General features: G+C 41.4%; 1 protein-coding gene across 1 annotated transcript in view; it reads right to left on the minus strand.

Annotated features, from left to right (window-relative positions):
* LOC149450248 (vitellogenin-1-like) overlaps positions 1–17,899 on the minus strand; it is a 201,681-nt gene that overhangs the window by 73,265 nt on the left and 110,517 nt on the right. Inside the window, exons 22-27 of the mRNA XM_089692207.1 lie at positions 16,498–16,688; positions 11,060–11,429; positions 9,908–10,522; positions 8,412–9,130; positions 8,260–8,316; positions 2,099–2,158 (exon numbers count right to left, since the gene is read on the minus strand). Of these exons, the coding sequence (XP_089548333.1) occupies positions 2,099–2,158; positions 8,260–8,316; positions 8,412–9,130; positions 9,908–10,522; positions 11,060–11,429; positions 16,498–16,688 (2,012 nt within the window). The remainder of the gene's footprint in view (positions 1–2,098; positions 2,159–8,259; positions 8,317–8,411; positions 9,131–9,907; positions 10,523–11,059; positions 11,430–16,497; positions 16,689–17,899) is intronic.

A 17,899-nucleotide genomic window follows, 5' to 3' on the forward strand; every position in this document is an offset into this window, starting at 1 on the left:
TAGATGCCTAAATACATTGAGTTGCTGCCATGTGATTGGCTGATTAGCAATTAGTGTTACCAAGCAATTGAACAGATGTACCTAAGAGGCCAGTGAGTGTAAACTCGTATGATAAAGTGCCCAGAAAGGTTGTGCGTTCCACAGATCCAGAACTGACATGGAGGAAGGATCCAGAAATGACGTCAACAGCTCAGCATCTATGTATTTTGCGCATTCACGCATTCTCAGGAAGCCAGGAAGTTTGGTTTCATGGGTTTGGATTGGAGGTTGAGTATTTGCAGTCTGCATGGTTAACTATATTGGTCTGGTGAGTGCATAATTTACTTGCACGTGGTGGAGCACATTGGATCTTAAAGGAGAAGTTGTCACATACTTTTAACAGACGCACCGATTGGGAATAAATATTGACTTTAGGACATCAATTGACATATATGCACATATTTTTATTTTTGCTTACTTACTGGTGATATGCACTATATTGCAAAAAGTACTGGGATGCCTGCCTTTACACGCATATGAACTTTAATAGCATCCCAGTCTTAGTCCGTATTAGTCAATATTGAGTTGGCCCCACCCTTTGCAGATATAACAGCTACAACTCTTCTGGGAAGGCTGTCCACAAGGTTTAGGAGTGTGTCTATGGAGAGGTTTGACCATTCTTCCAGAAGCGCATTTGTGAGGTCAGGCACTGATGTCTGACGAGAAAGCCTGGCTCGCAGTCCCCACTCTAATTCATCCCAATGGTGTTCTAACAGGTTGAGATCAGGACTCTGTGCAGGCCAGTCAAGTTCCTCCACCCCAAACTCACTCATCCATGTCTATATGTACGTTGCTTTGTGCACTGGTGCGTAGTCATGTTGGATCAGGAATGGGCCATCCCCAAGCTGTTCCCACAAAGTTGGGAGCATGAAATTGTCCAAAATGTCTTTGTATGCTGACGCCTTAAGAGTTCCCTTTACTAGAATGTAAGGTTCAAGCCCTGAAAAGCAACCCCACACCATAATCCCCCCTCCACCAAACATTACACTTGGCACAATGCAGTCAGGCAAGTACCGTCCTCCTGGCAACTGCCAAACCCAGACACGTCCATCAGATTGCCAGACAGAGAATTCGTCACTCCAGAGAACACGTCTTCACTGCTCTAGAGTCTAGTGGCGGCGTGCTTTACGCCACTGCATCCGACACTTTACATTGTACTTGGTGCTGTAAGGCTTGGATGCAGCTGCTCAGCCATGGTAACCCATTCCATGAAGCTCTCTATGCTCTGTTGTTGTGCTAATCTGAAGGTCACATGAAGTTTGAAGGTCTCTAGCTATTGACTCTGCAGACAGCGACTTCTGCACACTGTGCACTTCAGCATGTGCTGACCGCGCTCTGTCACTTTACATGTCCTACCACTTTATGGTTGTTCCCAATGCGTTGCTGTTCCCGGTTGTTTCCACTTTGTTATAATACCACTAACAGTTGATCGTGGAATATTTAGCAGCAAGGAAATGTCACGGATGGACTTATTGCACAGGTGGCAACCTATCACACTACCACGCTTGAATTCACTGAGCTCCTGAGAGCGAGCCATTCTTTCACAAATGTTTCTAGAAGCAGTCTGCATGCCTAGGTGCTTGAGTTTATACACCTGTGGCCATGGAGATGATTGGAACACCTGAATCCAATGATTTGGAGGGGTGTCCTAATATGTTTTGCAATATAGCATATCTTTTGTTGTTAATCACGTTGGCCACCAAATGTCTAATACAAACTATCACATTTTGCAATACCGTCATCTTAACTTGTACAAAATGAAAAGAAGACCATCTATAACTTGGGTAAAATGAGGTGAAATATATTTTTTGTGATAACATTGATATTATAAACTCAGTGTGACAAACAATCTGTCTTCTGTATGTTTCGTTTTAAGATCATAGCATTAAATTACACTATACTAGTAGAAAAAAGGGCATATAACATACTGAGTGCAAAACTAACTGGGCTTAAAGGAACTGGATGCTACCCCTAAGAACCAATACAATCCCAGCAGTTACAGAAAAGATAAATGGAAAACCAAGGCAACAACATCTGGTTATTGTACAGTTTTCCTGACCTTATAGGGTGATGCATTATGTTCGCTGCCACTTCTGCTGCTCTTTCTGACTCCTCCATGCTGTAAAAGAACATAATATAATATATATATATATATATAATAGTTTTATTATAAGTACATAATATATTTTCAAACAGCTTAACCCTTTGAGGGTTGAAATGGGAAACAGGATAGTTCAGAATTCCATGTGACCAATATTTGATTCCGAATCATTCCGTACAAAGGCACAGACCACCTAAGGAATGTAATCCCACCAACCACCAACTTCTTATGGGTTTGCCCTGGCACCACCCCTGAAGTACAAGTCTGGTACAGCTTCATGGACCAGCTACCAATAAGTATCATTAGTAGAAGTTCATATTACCTTAACTGGCATATCTCATTTGAAGGGAGCAGTGGCACAACTCCTTATGGTTTGAATATATTTTCAAACCACTTAATCTGGTAAGAGTTGAAGAGGGAAGCAGGTTAGTCCAGAATTTCATGTGCCTAATGTTTGACTCCAGATCTTCTCTGAGGTATTCGAAATCTTTCCCTGACAAGGGAGACACTAAGCAAGGGCCACCTAGGGAATGTAATCCCACCAACTTGTTATGGGTTTGCCCTTGTACTCCTCTTAAAGTACATGTCTGGTGCAGTTTCCAGGAATAGCAATTAGCTAGTAAAATTAGTAGTAGCCCATACTACCTTAACTGGCATATATCAGTTCAGGAAGCAGTGGCTCATTCGCTGAACCAATAAGATCCTCTGGGCCCGGCTGTCCCATGAAGTAAAAGCTTATATACTGCTTGGGCACACTACTCTTCTCTCTTAGTAATTACCTTCTGCTTGGAAGTTCTGCCCTTTACTGTCCAGCTTCTCCATTCATAGAAGCCATACTCATGGCTATAGATATTTTTTTTTTTGGGGGGGAGGGGGGCAGCTCGCAGGAAGGAAGGGTGGGTGGAAAGAAGGAAGGGGTGGATGGAAGGAAGGGAGGGGTGGATGGAAGGAAGGGGTGGATGGAAGAAAAGAAGGAAGGAAGGGAGGGGTGGGTGGAAGGAAGGAAGGGGTGGGTGGATGAAAGGAAGGAAGGGATGGGGTGGGTGGGTGGAAGGAAGGGAGGGGTGGGTGGAAGGCAGGAAGGAAGGAAGGGGTGGATGAAAGGAAGGGAAGGGGTAGGTGTAAATTTTGAGGGCTGTAGGGATGGTTGGAAACTCTCCTCTGGGGGGGTTCAGACCCTCCTGACCCCCCCTTATCTACGCCCCTGGCGATATTACAGCTTGCATGAATGAAACACAATCTATGAATGAAGGATTTCTTTCTTTCTTTCAAGATCAAATTAATATTATTTTGATCTGTTATCACAGGGTGTGAGGCCCATAGATCTGTGCTTACTCTGTCTATTTGGCAATCTGGCACTGATAATTCCTACGAACCCCTCTCACCCCCATTCTCACTTTTTAGTACAAAGAGCCTGGTGGTCAATGTTAACTATATGATGTTTCAAGAGGTAGTCACTAGATACAATACCCAAGCTCTACTATTGATGATGGCTGAAGACCGATGCTGCCTGGGATGTGCAGTCCCTTGGTACTGTAATACATATAAGCCGGCAACTCTGTGTACTCTAATGTTATAACTCTTTATTGGCTATGCAGGTTACATACAATAAAAAGCTGCTAACGCATTTTGGCTGCAGTGGCCCTACGTATGCTATGAGTAAAGCCACTGTGGCTGAAACGCGTTAGTAGCTTTTTACTGTGTGTAACCTTTGTAGCCACAGATTGTTGCATGGACTGACATTGTTGAGAATAAACTGTGGCAAGTATGAACATGGTGGGTAAATGTTCTAATTGCTGCATGAAGCATGTTTTACATATTTTATTATTATTATACAGGATTTATATAGCGCCAACAGTTTGCTCAGCGCTTTACAATATAACGGGAGACAATACAGTAACAATACAGTTCAATGCAAGAGGGATTTGAGGGCCCTGATCCTTGGAGCTTACAATCTACGAGGGAGGGGCTAGTGGTACAAAAGGTAGTAACTATGGGGGATGGACTGGTTGGAAGAATAGACGATTCCAGTATTAGCTGAGGGCAGGATAGGCTTCCCTGAAGAGATAGGTTTTCAGAGATCACCTAAAAGTGAGCAGAGTAGGCGATAGTCTGATAAATTGGGGTAGAGAGTTCCAGAGGATGGAGGAAGCTCTGGAGAAGTCCTGGAGACGAGCATGGGAAGAGGAGACAAGGGAGCTGGAGAGTAGGAGGTCTTGCGAGGAGCAGAGAGTACAGTTTGGGTGATATTTAGAGACAAGATCAGTGATGTAATTTGGGGCAGAGTTATAAATGGCTTTATACGTTATTGTTAGTGTTTTGAATTTTATCCGTTGGGCAATGGGAAGCCAGTGGAGGGATTGGCAGAGAGGGGTGGCAAATACAGAGCGGTTAGTAAAGTGAATGAGTCTGGCAGCAGCATTCATGATGGACTGGAGGGGGGATAGCCTGCGATGAGGTAGGTCAGTGAGGATGGAGCTACAATAGTCAAGGCAAGATATAACAAGGCAGTGAATAAGTAGCTTAGTGGTTTCCGAGGTTAGGAACGGGCGTATCTTGGAGATGTTGCGGAGGTGAAGTCTACAAGATTTGGACAGTGATTGGATATGGGGCTGAAAGGACAGGTGGGAGTCTAGGGTTACACCTAGTACCGTGGCATGAGGGGAGGGACTGATGATTTTGTTATAGATCTTGATAGAGAAGTCAGGGGAGGAGGGAATACTAAGAGCTCAGTTTTGGAAAGATTGCGTGTGAGGAAGCGGAGTGACATCCATGCCGATATGTCACTTAGTAGGTTAGTAATGCGAGTGGAGACTGAAGGGGTGAAGTGAAGGGTAGAAAGATTTGTGTGTCATCAGCATAGAGATGGTACTTAAAGCCGTGGGAATTTATTAAGTGACCAAGGGAGGAGGTGTAGATGGAGAAGAGAAGGGGTCCAAGGAAAGAACCTTGAGGGACCCCTACAGAAAGAGGAAGTGAAGTGGAGGAGGCAGAGTTATAGGTAACACTGAAGGAGCGCTGCAATAGGTAGGAGGAGAACCAGGAGAGAGCAGAGTCTCTGAGGCCAAGAGAGTGGAGTTTTTTGAGGAGGAGGGGATGGTCAACCATATCAAAAGCCGCAGACAGGTCAAGTAGTAAGAGTATGGACTAGTGGCCATTGGTTTTAGCAGTTAGTAGATCATTCATGAGTTTTAGTAGGGCAGTTTCAGTGGAGTGTAGAGAGCGAAAGCCAGACTATAAAGGGTCAAGAAGGTTGTTGTCGGTGAGGTGGGAGCTCAGGCGATTGTAGACTAAGCGTTCTAGGAGTTTAGAGGTAAATGGCAGCAGGGAGATGGGTCTTAAGTTGTTCAGGACAGTGGGGTCCAGGGAGGGCTTTTTAAGTATGGGAGTGATATGCGCATGCTTTAGAGGGGAGGGGAAGGCACCAGTAGAGGAAAGATTGAAGATGTGAGTGAGGGAGCATAGGATGGAAGAAGAGGGTGACCGTAGTTGTGAGGGGACAGGATACAGAGGGCAGGTAGTGAAACGGACTTCTGAGAAAACCTTAGTGACCTCTTCGGTAGTGGCGAGGTCAAAAGAGGAAAGTGTTGAGGGAGGTTTAGTATAAGGTATGTTAAGTGGGATGGATGTCTGTGCAGTGGCGACAGCCCCTACGAATTGTGTCAATCTTGTTTTGAAATGATTTGCAATCTCGTGAGCAGTGAGTGAGGTACTGGGTGGAGGTGGAGAAAGTAGAGAGTTAAAAGTAGAGAAGAGACGACAAGGACTGGATGAGAAGGTATTAATAAGAGTGACAAAGTAGGCTTGTTTGGCACCATGAAGGGAAGAATTGTATGTTAAGAAAGCAGATTTATATCGGGTGAATGCTTGGTGGGATTTGGTTTTACGCCACAATCGCTCCAGCGCACAACTATGTTGTTTAAGATTTCTGGTGTGGTCAGTCTGCCAAGGTTGTAACGGCCGGGGCCTGATGCTTCGTGTTGTTAGAGGAGCAAGTGAGTCTAATGTGGATGAAAGTGAACTGTTATAGACAGGGCAGGACAGGGGAGAAATTCTGTCATAGAGTTGGTCAGTTGCAGAGTGGAAAGGAGCAGGGTTCAAGTTGTAAAGGTTTCTGCGGGTAATTGTTTGCCGCTTGGAGGGATAGGTGTTTGAAGATGAGGAGACTATAAAGGTGATGAGATTGTGATCAGAGAGAGGAAAGGGGGTGTTTGTGAGGTTGTAGGGAGTGCAAAGACGGGAAAAAACAAGGTCTAATGTATTCCCTTTAGAGTGAGTGGAGGACTGTATACATTGTGCTAATGCAAAAGATGAGGTTATGTTGAAGAGTTGGGATGTAGCCGGGTTGTTGACATTAACAGGGATGTTAAAATCTCCAAGAATGATAGAGGGTTATTCAGAGGAGAGAAAGTAGGGTAGCCAGGTGGAGAAATCATCAAGAAAGTGGGACACTGGTCCAGGAGGCCGATAGATCACTGCAATCCTCAGAGAAATGGGAGAAAACAGCCGGATGCAGTGAGTCTTGAAAGAAGAGAAGGATAGAGAGGGAGGTTAGGGAGGACTTGAAAGGTGCTGAGTGGGGTCTCATTTTGAGATTCAAAGCATTTTTTTTAACTATGTTCAGAAAAAGGATTGTGATGTGTCACAGACCTGTAATGGATCAGGGAGGTGACTCTTATGGCTATAGATTAATATTGTTGGAGGTTGGGTGAGGCATAGCTGGTAGAGTTTTGAGGCCTTATGATTAAAGTTACATTCAACTTTGTTTTTTAAAAAAATTATATTCAAGCATGTATTCCTGACTCTAAGTACCTTTCATTGGTCTCAGTCTCCTCCAAATTCCTTTTTTTGTTGCTGTGATCTCACTTCCTGTTTGAGGGAGGCTAGGTTTGTTCTCCATGGACCCAGTATATTTAGGAACGTAGCCACCCTCTCTTGCTTGCTTCTAAAATGGACTAGGGTCTATAGACTACAGAGTATGCACTATATATAGTGTACATAGTGTAGTACACATGACCACAACTAATGTGCACGGCTTGTTCCAAACAAACAGAAATTAGGGGGGAAAAGGAGGGATTTGGGTGCAGACAGAGGACATTACAAAGAGGCATAAAAACACAATAAGGAATGATTTCATGGAAAAATAGATTACATGGCCTTTAAGGATGTGTATGGATTATATTTGGAGAATAATATGAAACACATGAAATTCCTGAAGACATTTATCTGATGATTCACAAAGGACTTTTTTTCAGCAGGAATGTGGGGAGCGCAATTTCAGCACCTCCAGCACTGAATGTATGTAATGCCAAGGGGTGCTTGGGTGTGCTGGAGGGTTTATTGATACTGGCTGCTCGGGGATCTATTGTTGCTGGATGGGATCTATTTTTGCACTGCAGTCTATTATTACTGGGTAGGTCTATTGTTGCTGAGGGGGCTTATGTTTCTGGGGGGGGGGCAATTGTTGCTGGAATGGATATACTGTTGAGGGGGGTGACTATAGTTTCTGGCTGCTGTGGGATCTATTGTTGCTGGAGGGTATTTATTTTTGTGTGGCAGTCCATTGTTGCTAAGGAGGTCCATTTTTGCTGGGGGGTGTCAATTGTTGCTATAGGGGATCTATAGTTGAGGGGGGGGTCTAGTTTTGCTTGCTGTTGGAAAGGCGCGGTACTGGGAGGTGGGTAGGGGGTGAATCCAAGGGACTGGGCTTGGAGGTGGGCAGGGGGTGGGACAAAAAGTGACTCAGAAGGGTGGGGTTTTAGTTCCTATTCTCTGAGAAAAAAAGCATTGTATTCACAATAAACATTGTTGAAGCAAAAGAATTACCTTTCTTTAGACACTCCCTTGTGAAGGGTTTGAAGCTATTGATAGCATAATTAAATTGGTTCCCGATGTGTAATTAAGTTTAAGTCTCCTGTCCTAATATAGTAAAGGTTATACATTTTTAATGGAAGCTTTGCATTGTTTAAAACACCATGTTATAACTTAAATTTCCATTTCTATTCGAATAGTTTATTCTGAGTTACATTCAATCCCTGTACAACACTGGCTAGGTTTTATATGTGCGGGGAAAAATGTCCTAAAAACACATTTATAATTGAGAAAAAAATGTTACATACCGTAAGAGTAGACGTTGACTCAAACTTACTATTGATATTTTCTACTTCAAAGAGTTCCTGAAAATTTGGATGAAATAATTAAAAATTAGTAGAAATAGTAATTTAAGGAAAAATAAGGAAGATTGGAGAGTAGAAGTGAAAGTAGCATTTACCAAGAAGTTTGATGAAATCCATGAATCGGTATCGTTTTGTGAATTTGGTGTTCTCGTATCATTTAGATCAGTCTTTGGAAATGTGCTACTGCTAGCGTTGTCATGTCTTCTGAACTCTCTTCTATGTTTCTTATTTTCTTTGTGTTGTTTCTGGTGACTTAAATCGTGCCTCTGATTACTACCTTTCCTGTGCCTTCTGTGTCCCTTTGCGAATTTTCCACTCTGCTTTCCAAGACTTAAGCTACTGCTGTCACTATTCTTCTGTTGTATTCTGTGCCACTTTGTGGCTTTTTGCTCATGTTCACCTTCATGCGGGCTCCTATCCCCACTACTGCTAATGCTTTCACTACTTAGGAATTTACATTTCTTCTTATTACCACCCTTCACTTCCTTATGATGGGTGCCACTCTCCTTAGGTTTCTGCCAGCATGTACAGTGCTTTTTTGGTTCTTTTGAGTTAGGACTACGATTTTCCTTCTGATCACCCTTCTGTTGGTCTTTATGATCGTGCTCTTGACCTTTGTGATGTTCCTTTGCTTCTTCTTGTTTAGATTGTTGGTTTTCTCTTTCATGTTCACCCTTGTTTTGTCTGTTTCCTTCTCCTTCATGGTGTTTTTGTTGATGGCCATTTCCCCATCTTTCATATTCATCCTTGTGATGTTGCCGCTTGCTGTTGGGGACTTTGTGCTGACTATCCGGTTCTCCCTTTATATATTGGTCTTTATGATGCTGGCCATTTTCCCAACTTTCATATTGATCCTTGCAATGTGTCTCATGTTGCCACTTGCTGTTGTGGCCTTTTTTTCCAGGTCCTCCCTTTGTCTGCTTGTCTTTATCTTGGTGTTCTTGTGCTCCTTCATGATGGCCTGTGTGGTGTTCTTTTGATTCTCCCTGTGCATGTTTTTGCTTTTGATGTTCCCCTTGATTTTCTTTTTCATGTTCTCCTTTGTGTTGTCTGTCTTTTTGACCTTCTTGTTGTTTATGATGCTGGCCACTTTCCCAACTTTCATATTTTTCCTTGTGATGTCTCTCATGCTGCTGCTTGCTGTGTTGGTCTGTTTGCTGACTGTCAGGTCCTCCCTTTGTATGTTGGTCTTTATCTTGGTGCCCGTGTATTCCTTTATGATGACCTGTGTGGTGTTCTTCTACTTCTCCTTGTTTATGTTTGTGCTTTTGATGTTCCCCTTGATTTTCTCTTTCATGCTCTCCTTTGTGTTGTCTGTCTCTTTCACCTTCTTGTTGTTTATGATGCTGGCCACTTTCCCAACTTTCATATTGGTCCTTGTGTTGTCTTTCACGTTGCTGCTTGCTGTGTTGGCCTGTTTGCTGACTGTCAGGTCCTCCCTTTGTATGTTGGTCTTTATCTTGGTGCCCGTGTACTCCTTTATGATGACCTGTGTGGTGTTCTGTTGCTTCTCCTTGTTTATGTTTGTGCTTTTGATGTTCCCCTTGATTTTCTCTTTCATGTTCTCCTTTGTGTTGTCTGTCTGTTTCACCTTCTTGTTGTTTATGATGGTGGCCACTTTCACAACTTTCATATTGGTCCTTGTGATGTCTTTCATGTTTCTGCTTGCTGTGTTGGCCTGTTTGCTGACTATCAGGTCCTCCCTTTGTATGTTGGTCTTTTTCTTGGTGCTCTTGTACTCCTTTATGATGGCCTGTGTGGTGTTTTTTTGCTTCTCCTTGTTTATATTTGTGCTTTTGATGTTCCCCTTGATTTTCTCTTTCATGTTCTCCTTTGTGTTGTCTGTCTCTTTCACCTTCTTGTTGTTTATGATGCTGGCCACTTTCCCAACTTTCATATTGGTCCTTATGATGTCTCTCATGTTGCTGCTTGCTGTGTTGGTCTGTTTCCTGACTGTCAGGTCCTCCCTTTGTATGTTGGTCTTTTTCTTGGTGCTCTTGTACTCCTTTATGATGACCTGTGTGGTGTTCTTTTGCTTCTCCTTGTTTATGTTTGTGCTTTTGATGTTCCCCTTGATTTTCTCTTTCATGTTCTCCTTTGTGTTGTCTGTCTCTTTCACCTTCTTGTTGTTTATGATGCTGGCCACTTTCACAACTTTCATATTGGTCCTTATGATGTCTCTCATGTTGCTGCTTGCTGTGTTGGTCTGTTTCCTGACTGTCAGGTCCTCCCTTTGTATGTTGGTCTTTTTCTTGGTGCTCTTGTACTCCTTTATGATGACCTGTGTGGTGTTCTTTTGCTTCTCCTTGTTTATGTTTGTGCTTTTGATGTTCCCCTTGATTTTCTCTTTCATGTTCTCCTTTGTGTTGTCTGTCTCTTTCACCTTCTTGTTGTTTATGATGCTGGCCACTTTCCCAACTTTCATATTGGTCCTTATGATGTCTCTCATGTTGCTGCTTGCTGTGTTGGTCTGTTTCCTGACTGTCAAGTCCTCCCTTTGTATGTTGGTCTTTATCTTGGTGCTTGTGTACTCCTTTACGATGGCCTGTGTGGTGTTCTTTTCCTTCTCCCTGTTTATGTTTGTGCTTTTGATGTTCCCCTTGATTTTCTCTTTCATGTTCTCCTTTGTGTTGTCTGTCTTTTTGACCTTCTTGTTGTTTATGATGGTCACTTTCCCAACTTTTATATTGGTCCTTGTGATGTCTCTCATGTTGCCGCTTGCTGTGATGGCCTTTGTGTTCACTATCTAGTTCTTGGGTTGTATGTTGGTGTATATGATGGTGCTCCTTTTCCCACCTCTCACGGGAAGGATTGTGGTGGTCTTTGCTTTCTGGCCAACATTTGCAATGGATTTCCATTTCTTTTTTTTTGTCCGGACACTTGTGCTTTCCTGGATGATGCTGATCTACGTGATGTGGTATTTTTTGCTTTGAATGTCGGTGAGGTTTGTGCTGGTGTTCTCTGTCCTTCGTTCCATTTTGGGGTCTTTGCTTTTCTTGGCTAGCTGTGCTTGTGTTGACCTCGATTGAGGATTCAGACCCAATTGATAAGTCTGAAGTATTCCCAGAAGTAGAGGAACTTTCATTTAAAGATGTGTTATTTGTTGACTCAACCTAGAAAGATCACAATTCAGACAATCATTCAAAATAAAGGTTTCTTAGCAATGTTTTGACACAACAAAGGTTCTGGTTCTGTTTTGTGAATCAACCAGGCAGAAATATATAATTTACACAGAAATATTTAAAAAATGCTACTTTTTCTGCACCTTTCCTCAAAATATCATAATGGTTTCTCCTGTAACTGCACAATAATCATTGTTTATTTTAAAATAATACATCGTTTCTGTAAATTACTTTTGGTGGTATATATAGTCTTTTTAACAATTTTTCTATGTATACTAAACACATAAAACATACCAGCTTATAGTAAAAAAAAATCTTCTTAACTAAATTTTCAAAAATCTTCTTTATGTGCATAATTTATATATTTAGGTGGGAGCTACCATATTTGCATATTACCTATGCTTCTTTCTCTGTTGTACTACACAGAGGCTGCGTTTACTGCTTTCACAATGCAAGGTTATGCTTTGAAAACAATGTACTCTTATGAGTGGCTATGATCTCAACAGTTGCTGAGCTGTGTACACAGTAATTGTACTAACCAAGTGAGATTGCTCTCTAGTGGATAATTTCTAAATGTGTATACTTATTACTAGTGATGCACCGATATATCGGCCCCCAAACATTATCGGCCGAAAGTAGGGTTATCGGAATTTATCTTAGGGATGCACCGATACCACTTTTTTAAGACCAAGTATAAGTACCGATACTTTTCCTCATGTACTTACCGATACCAATTACCGATACCTATTTTTAGTGTTTTTAGTTTTATTTGACTAATGAAAAATGATTTCTTTTTAATGTAACAGGATTCACTGCCAGAAGTACAGCAAAAGAAATGTAACAGGACTCACTCCCAGAAGTACAGCAAGGGACATGTAACAGGACTCACTGCCAGAAGTACAGCAAGAGACATGTAACAGGACTCACTGCCAGAAGTACAGCAAGAGACATGTAACAGGACTCACTGCCAGAAGTACAGCAAGAGACATGTAACAGGACTCACTGCCAGAAGTACAGCAAGAGACATGTAACAGGACTCACTGCCAGAAGTACAGTAAAGAGCATGTAACAGGACTCTGCCAGAAGTACAGCAAGGGGCATGTGTGTAACAGTACAGGTCCTGGACTGCCAGAAATACAGCAAGGCCCAGGACTCATTGCCAGAAGTACAGCAGTCAGCAAGGGACATGTAAGCAATTAGCAAGGGACATGTACAGCCTCCATGCTGATGTCACTTCCGGTATTGGTCTCAGGTATTGGTGCATTTGCACTGTTTAATTGCTCAACTATGTGGCAAATGAGGTTTACTGTTGATAAATGTAAGGTTCTGCACTGGGGGGCTAAGAATATGCACGCATCATACATACTAGGGGGGGTACAACGGGGGGAATCAATGGTGGAGAAGGATCTGGTAGTTCTGGTAGATCACAAGCTTATTAATGGCATGCAATGCCAAGCTGCAGTTTGTAAAGCGAGCAAAATCCTCTCTTGTATTAAAAGAGGTATAGACTCCAGAGAGAGATATAATATTACAAATCATTAGTAAGACCTTATGTGGAATATGCAGTTCAGTTTTGGGCACCAATTCAAAAAAAGAACATTGGGGAAATGGAGAAAGTACAGAGAAGGGCAACCAAACTGATAAGAGGCATGAAGGAGATCAGCTATGAGGAAAGATTAGAGGAACTGAATTTATTCTCTCTTGAGAAGAGCAGATTAAGTGGGGATATGATCTCCATGTATAATACATAAGGGGGGATATGATCTCCATGTATAATACATAAGGGGGGATATGATCTCCATGTATAATACATAAGGGGGATATGATCACCATGTATAATACATAAGGGGGGATATGATCACCATGTATAATACATAAGGGGGGATATGATCACCATGTATAATACATAAGGGGGATACGATCTTCATGTGTAATACATAAGGGGGGATATGATCACCATGTATTTTACATAAGGGGGGGATATGATCACCATGTATAATACATAAGGGGGGATATGATCACCATGTATAATACATAAGGGGGGATATGACCACTATGTATAATACATAAGGGGGGATATGATCTCCATGTATAATACATAAGGGGAGATATGATCTCCTTGTATAATACATAAGGGGGATATGATCTCCATGTATAATACATAAGGGGGATATGATCTCCATGTATAATACATAAGGGGGGATATGATCTCCTTGTATAATACATAAGGGGGATATGATCTCCATGTATAATACATAAGGGGGATATGATCTCCATGTATAATACATAAGGGGGATATGATCGCCATGTATAATACATAAGGGGGGATATGATCTCCATGTATACTACATAAGGGGGGATATGATCTCCTTGTATAATACATAAGGGGGATATGATCTCCATGTATAATACATAAGGGGGGATATGATCTCCATGTATAATACATAAGGGGGGATATGATCTCCATGTATACTACATAAGGGGGGGATATGATCTCCATGTATAATACATAAGGGGGATATGATCTCCATGTATAATACATAAGGGGGGATATGATCTCCATGTATAATACATAAGGGGGATATGATCTCCATGTATAATACATAAGGGGGGATATGATCACCATGTATAATACATAAGGGGGATATGATCACCATGTATAATACATAAGGGGGATACAATCTTCATGTATAATACATAAGGGGGGATATGATCTCCATGTATAATACATAAGGGGGGATATGATCTCCTTGCATAATACATAAGGGGGGATATGATCTCCATGTATACTACATAAGGGGGGGATATGATCTCCATGTATAATACATAAGGGGGGATATGATCTCCATGTATAATACATAAGGGGGATATGATCTCCATGTATAATACATAAGGGGGGATATGTTCTCCATGTATAATACATAAGGGGGATATGATCTCCATGTATCATACATAAGGGGGGATATGATCTCCATATATAATACATAAGGGGGATATGATCTCCATGTATAATACATAAGGGGGGATATGATCTCCATGTATAATACATAAGGGGGGATATGATATCTTATGTATAATACATAAGGGGGGATATGATCTCCATGTATAATACATAAGGGGGGATATGATCTCCATGTATAATACATAAGGGGGGATATGATCTCCTTGTATAATACATAAGGGGGATATGATCTCCATGTATACTACATAAGGGGGGGGATATGATCTCCATGTATAACACATAAGGGGGGGATATGATCTCCATGTATAATACATAAGGGGGATATGATCTCCATGTATAAATACATCAGTGGTTTATATAGTGAACTCGGTGTAGAGCTATTCACCCTGAGGTCATCAAAGGTTTCTTCACAGTGAGAGCTGTGAAAATGTGGAATAGACTCCCTCAAGAGTTGGTTCTGGCCAGCTCAGTAGATTGCTCGAAAAAAGTCCTGGATTCTTTCTTAGATACACAGAATATAACTGGATACTAACATTTATAGGTAAATTTAGGGAATATCCGATTGCCTTGGATCATGCTTTGCTGGGTTTTTTTGCCTTCCTCTGGATCAATGGTGGGTATAGGAATATAACTTTTTTTTTTTAATGGTTGAACTGGATGGACTTTTGGCTTTTTTCAGCCAAACTAACTATGTAACTATGTAACTAAATGCCTCGTATCATCACTGATAACGATATCGGTATTGGTGCATCCCTAGTTTTGCTGATAAATGTGCCGATAATGATAATGAACTTCAATGCAAAATCGTATCCCATGGACTTCAATGCAAAATCACGTCCCATTGACTTTAATACAAAATCGCATGCCAGTGACTTCAATGCATAAACACTCCCTATTGACTTCAATGCAAAATTGCATCCCATTGACTTCAAGGCAAAACCGTACCCTATTGACTTCAACACAAAAGCACCTCTATTTAAATTTTTTCATTTTACATATATTTTATATATGTATATTTTTCAATTTTCTGTCTAATTTTTGAGTTTTACTTTCAAGTAAAAGTATTCTACGTTACTAGATTGTATTTTTAAAATTCATATTCGTTCAAATTCATGATATTAATTAAAAAGCAGAATATATATATATATATATATATTTTTTTTTTTTAAATGTCCATTTCAGTTTAGGTTTCAGTTTTCAGCAAAGTGCATCCGGCATTTTGGCGTTTTTGGTGCAGAATTTTCTCTTTGGTGCACCACTACTTATTACAACATCAGAAATATGAAACAACAAGCACGTGCAGCCAAGTATGAGTAAATGTCTTAAATACACATACATTCAGAATACCGGTGTGAACAGGAGCATGCTTCCATGCCAATTATTTTTTTGAACTTGCTGGGCTTTCTAATTGGAAAGCCTAGCACTGCCTACTTGCTTCTTAGCAGGTTGTGTCAAGTATTTAGGGCAGTCCTGTTTCTGCTAAGTGAGACAGATGGGTTATATTCCTTCTTTAAGCCATTTAGCAGTCTGTAAAATAAAATGTATGATCTCCCGTTATCTGTTTCAGCACATCAGCTGGTATGTAAGACTTCAGAATGCTGGTGCTGTTGCCTACAGCTTGCCATCTGCTGTCTGCAAGTGGGAATTATGAAAAGTGAATATGTACAGCAATATTTCCTATTTACAATATCTAATTGCTAAGAAATCAAAATAAAAAATAGACTGTATGTATACTGGACATAATAAATGAAGAAAAGAAGTCGGTAAGCTGGTAGCATCTAATGAATACACCAACTCAAACCAGATGTTTGCTACATTAAGAAGTCACATTTCTGAATCCCATTATTCACAAACTCAGTTTATGAATTTTTGGTAACTAAGCTTGTACATACATATGCTAATATAACTGAGATCGGGACATTAGACTGTAAGCTCCTCTAGGGCAGAGACTAATATGAAAAATGTATATAATCAGTAAAGCACCATATAGTATATCAATGCTACATAGATAAATGAAATAAATAAATGAACACAGTTACATTGCTCTAATCATTATTCAGCAGGATTGACCCTGAAGTTGTGTGTTGATAGACTTACCTCTTGCTCAGTCTCACTAAGGCCAAGAATCTTCTGCAACTTTGAAAGAGCCACGCGGTCTATTGGGTTTTCCAGCTCTTGTATTCCACCGTCATCTCTACAAACATTAACTGAACGCACTATTTTCATCGTTGCCCCAGGCCCTGCTTGAAATTCTATTTGTATTTTCTCGACTGAGGCATCCGTGTGCACTAGAAAGAAGAACACTTACTGGTTTAATTATTAAAGAGTCTGAAATTCAATACACCTTTGTGTAGGTCTGTTTGGCATAAAAGCAAATCTCTTGAAAACTGGGTATTTTGGTTTTCACGTGAATGGGCCTCAATTTATATGGACTTACTTATTTTAAACTTGTTATAATTGCTCTAAAACCCATTACTGTGAATTGAACTGCAATGCGTTACGGTAGGTAATACTGTATATTGCTAGTTTTAAGTTATTTTTGTGAGCCCAGCCCCAACTTCAACTTTCTAGCAAGTTTGCTAGAAAAGTCTTGTCTTTATGTACAGCCATCTTTAGTGCACCAGGCTCACCTGCACCAGTATTAAGCAGAAGGGGGCACCACCATCTAAGCGCAGACTGTTTATTAAAAGCAAGTATTAAAAGACAAGATTGCGTTTACTACATAAATGGAAAGCTGAGATTGGCAGGGAGGTAGCTGGTTGTGGATAACTGTCGAGCTGGAATGCAAACTCCCTCAAATGCAATTTGACGGCCTTCGGGATTGCTTCGGTGAGATCCGGCTAAGGTGGGCTCCACCCAGAAGTCTTTGGCTATAATATCACTACATTAACGGAGGGTGTGGCTACATGTTTCTGGACTAAGAATGCCCCTTTGTCAAGCCAAAAGGAAGCTCTGCTATTACCAGGTGCCTCCCTGCCAATCCCTGCTAACCATTGCCGCTCTACAGAGTGTTCCATCTTGAATTTATTGAAATGCTGACCTTTTCATTTATGCAGTGAGTGCCATCTTGTCTTTTAATATTTGTTTTTAATAAATAGTCTGCAGTTACATGGCGGTGTCCTCTTCTGCTTAATTTTGGTATGTGCATTAGGTTACTCAAGATCTGGTCCAGAGGAGCACCAACTGTCTCCAGTGCAGGGGCGGACTGGCCATTCGAGCACTCGGGCACTGCCCGAGGGCCCCAGGTCAGTAGGGGGCCCCATGAAATGCCTCTGGTACCTTTTTTATAGGCTTTTTTGAGTGTGGGCAAGGACACGGGCCCCATGATCCCCTACTGCCCGGGGGCCCCATGAGTTGTCAGTCCGCCCCTGCTCCAGTGCTTTCTAGATACTTTTATTGAACTCTCATTTCTTCTGCCCCCATCCACCCAGTCCTTATCTATGCCAAGTAGTCAATATAGTACCATAGCTTTATAGTATAACTCACGTGCACCAATGCC

This window comes from Staurois parvus, unplaced genomic scaffold (genome assembly GCF_062004578.1).
Source record: "Staurois parvus isolate SC_StPar_1 unplaced genomic scaffold, SC_StPar_1.0 ptg000578l, whole genome shotgun sequence".
NCBI lineage: Eukaryota > Metazoa > Chordata > Amphibia > Anura > Ranidae > Staurois > Staurois parvus.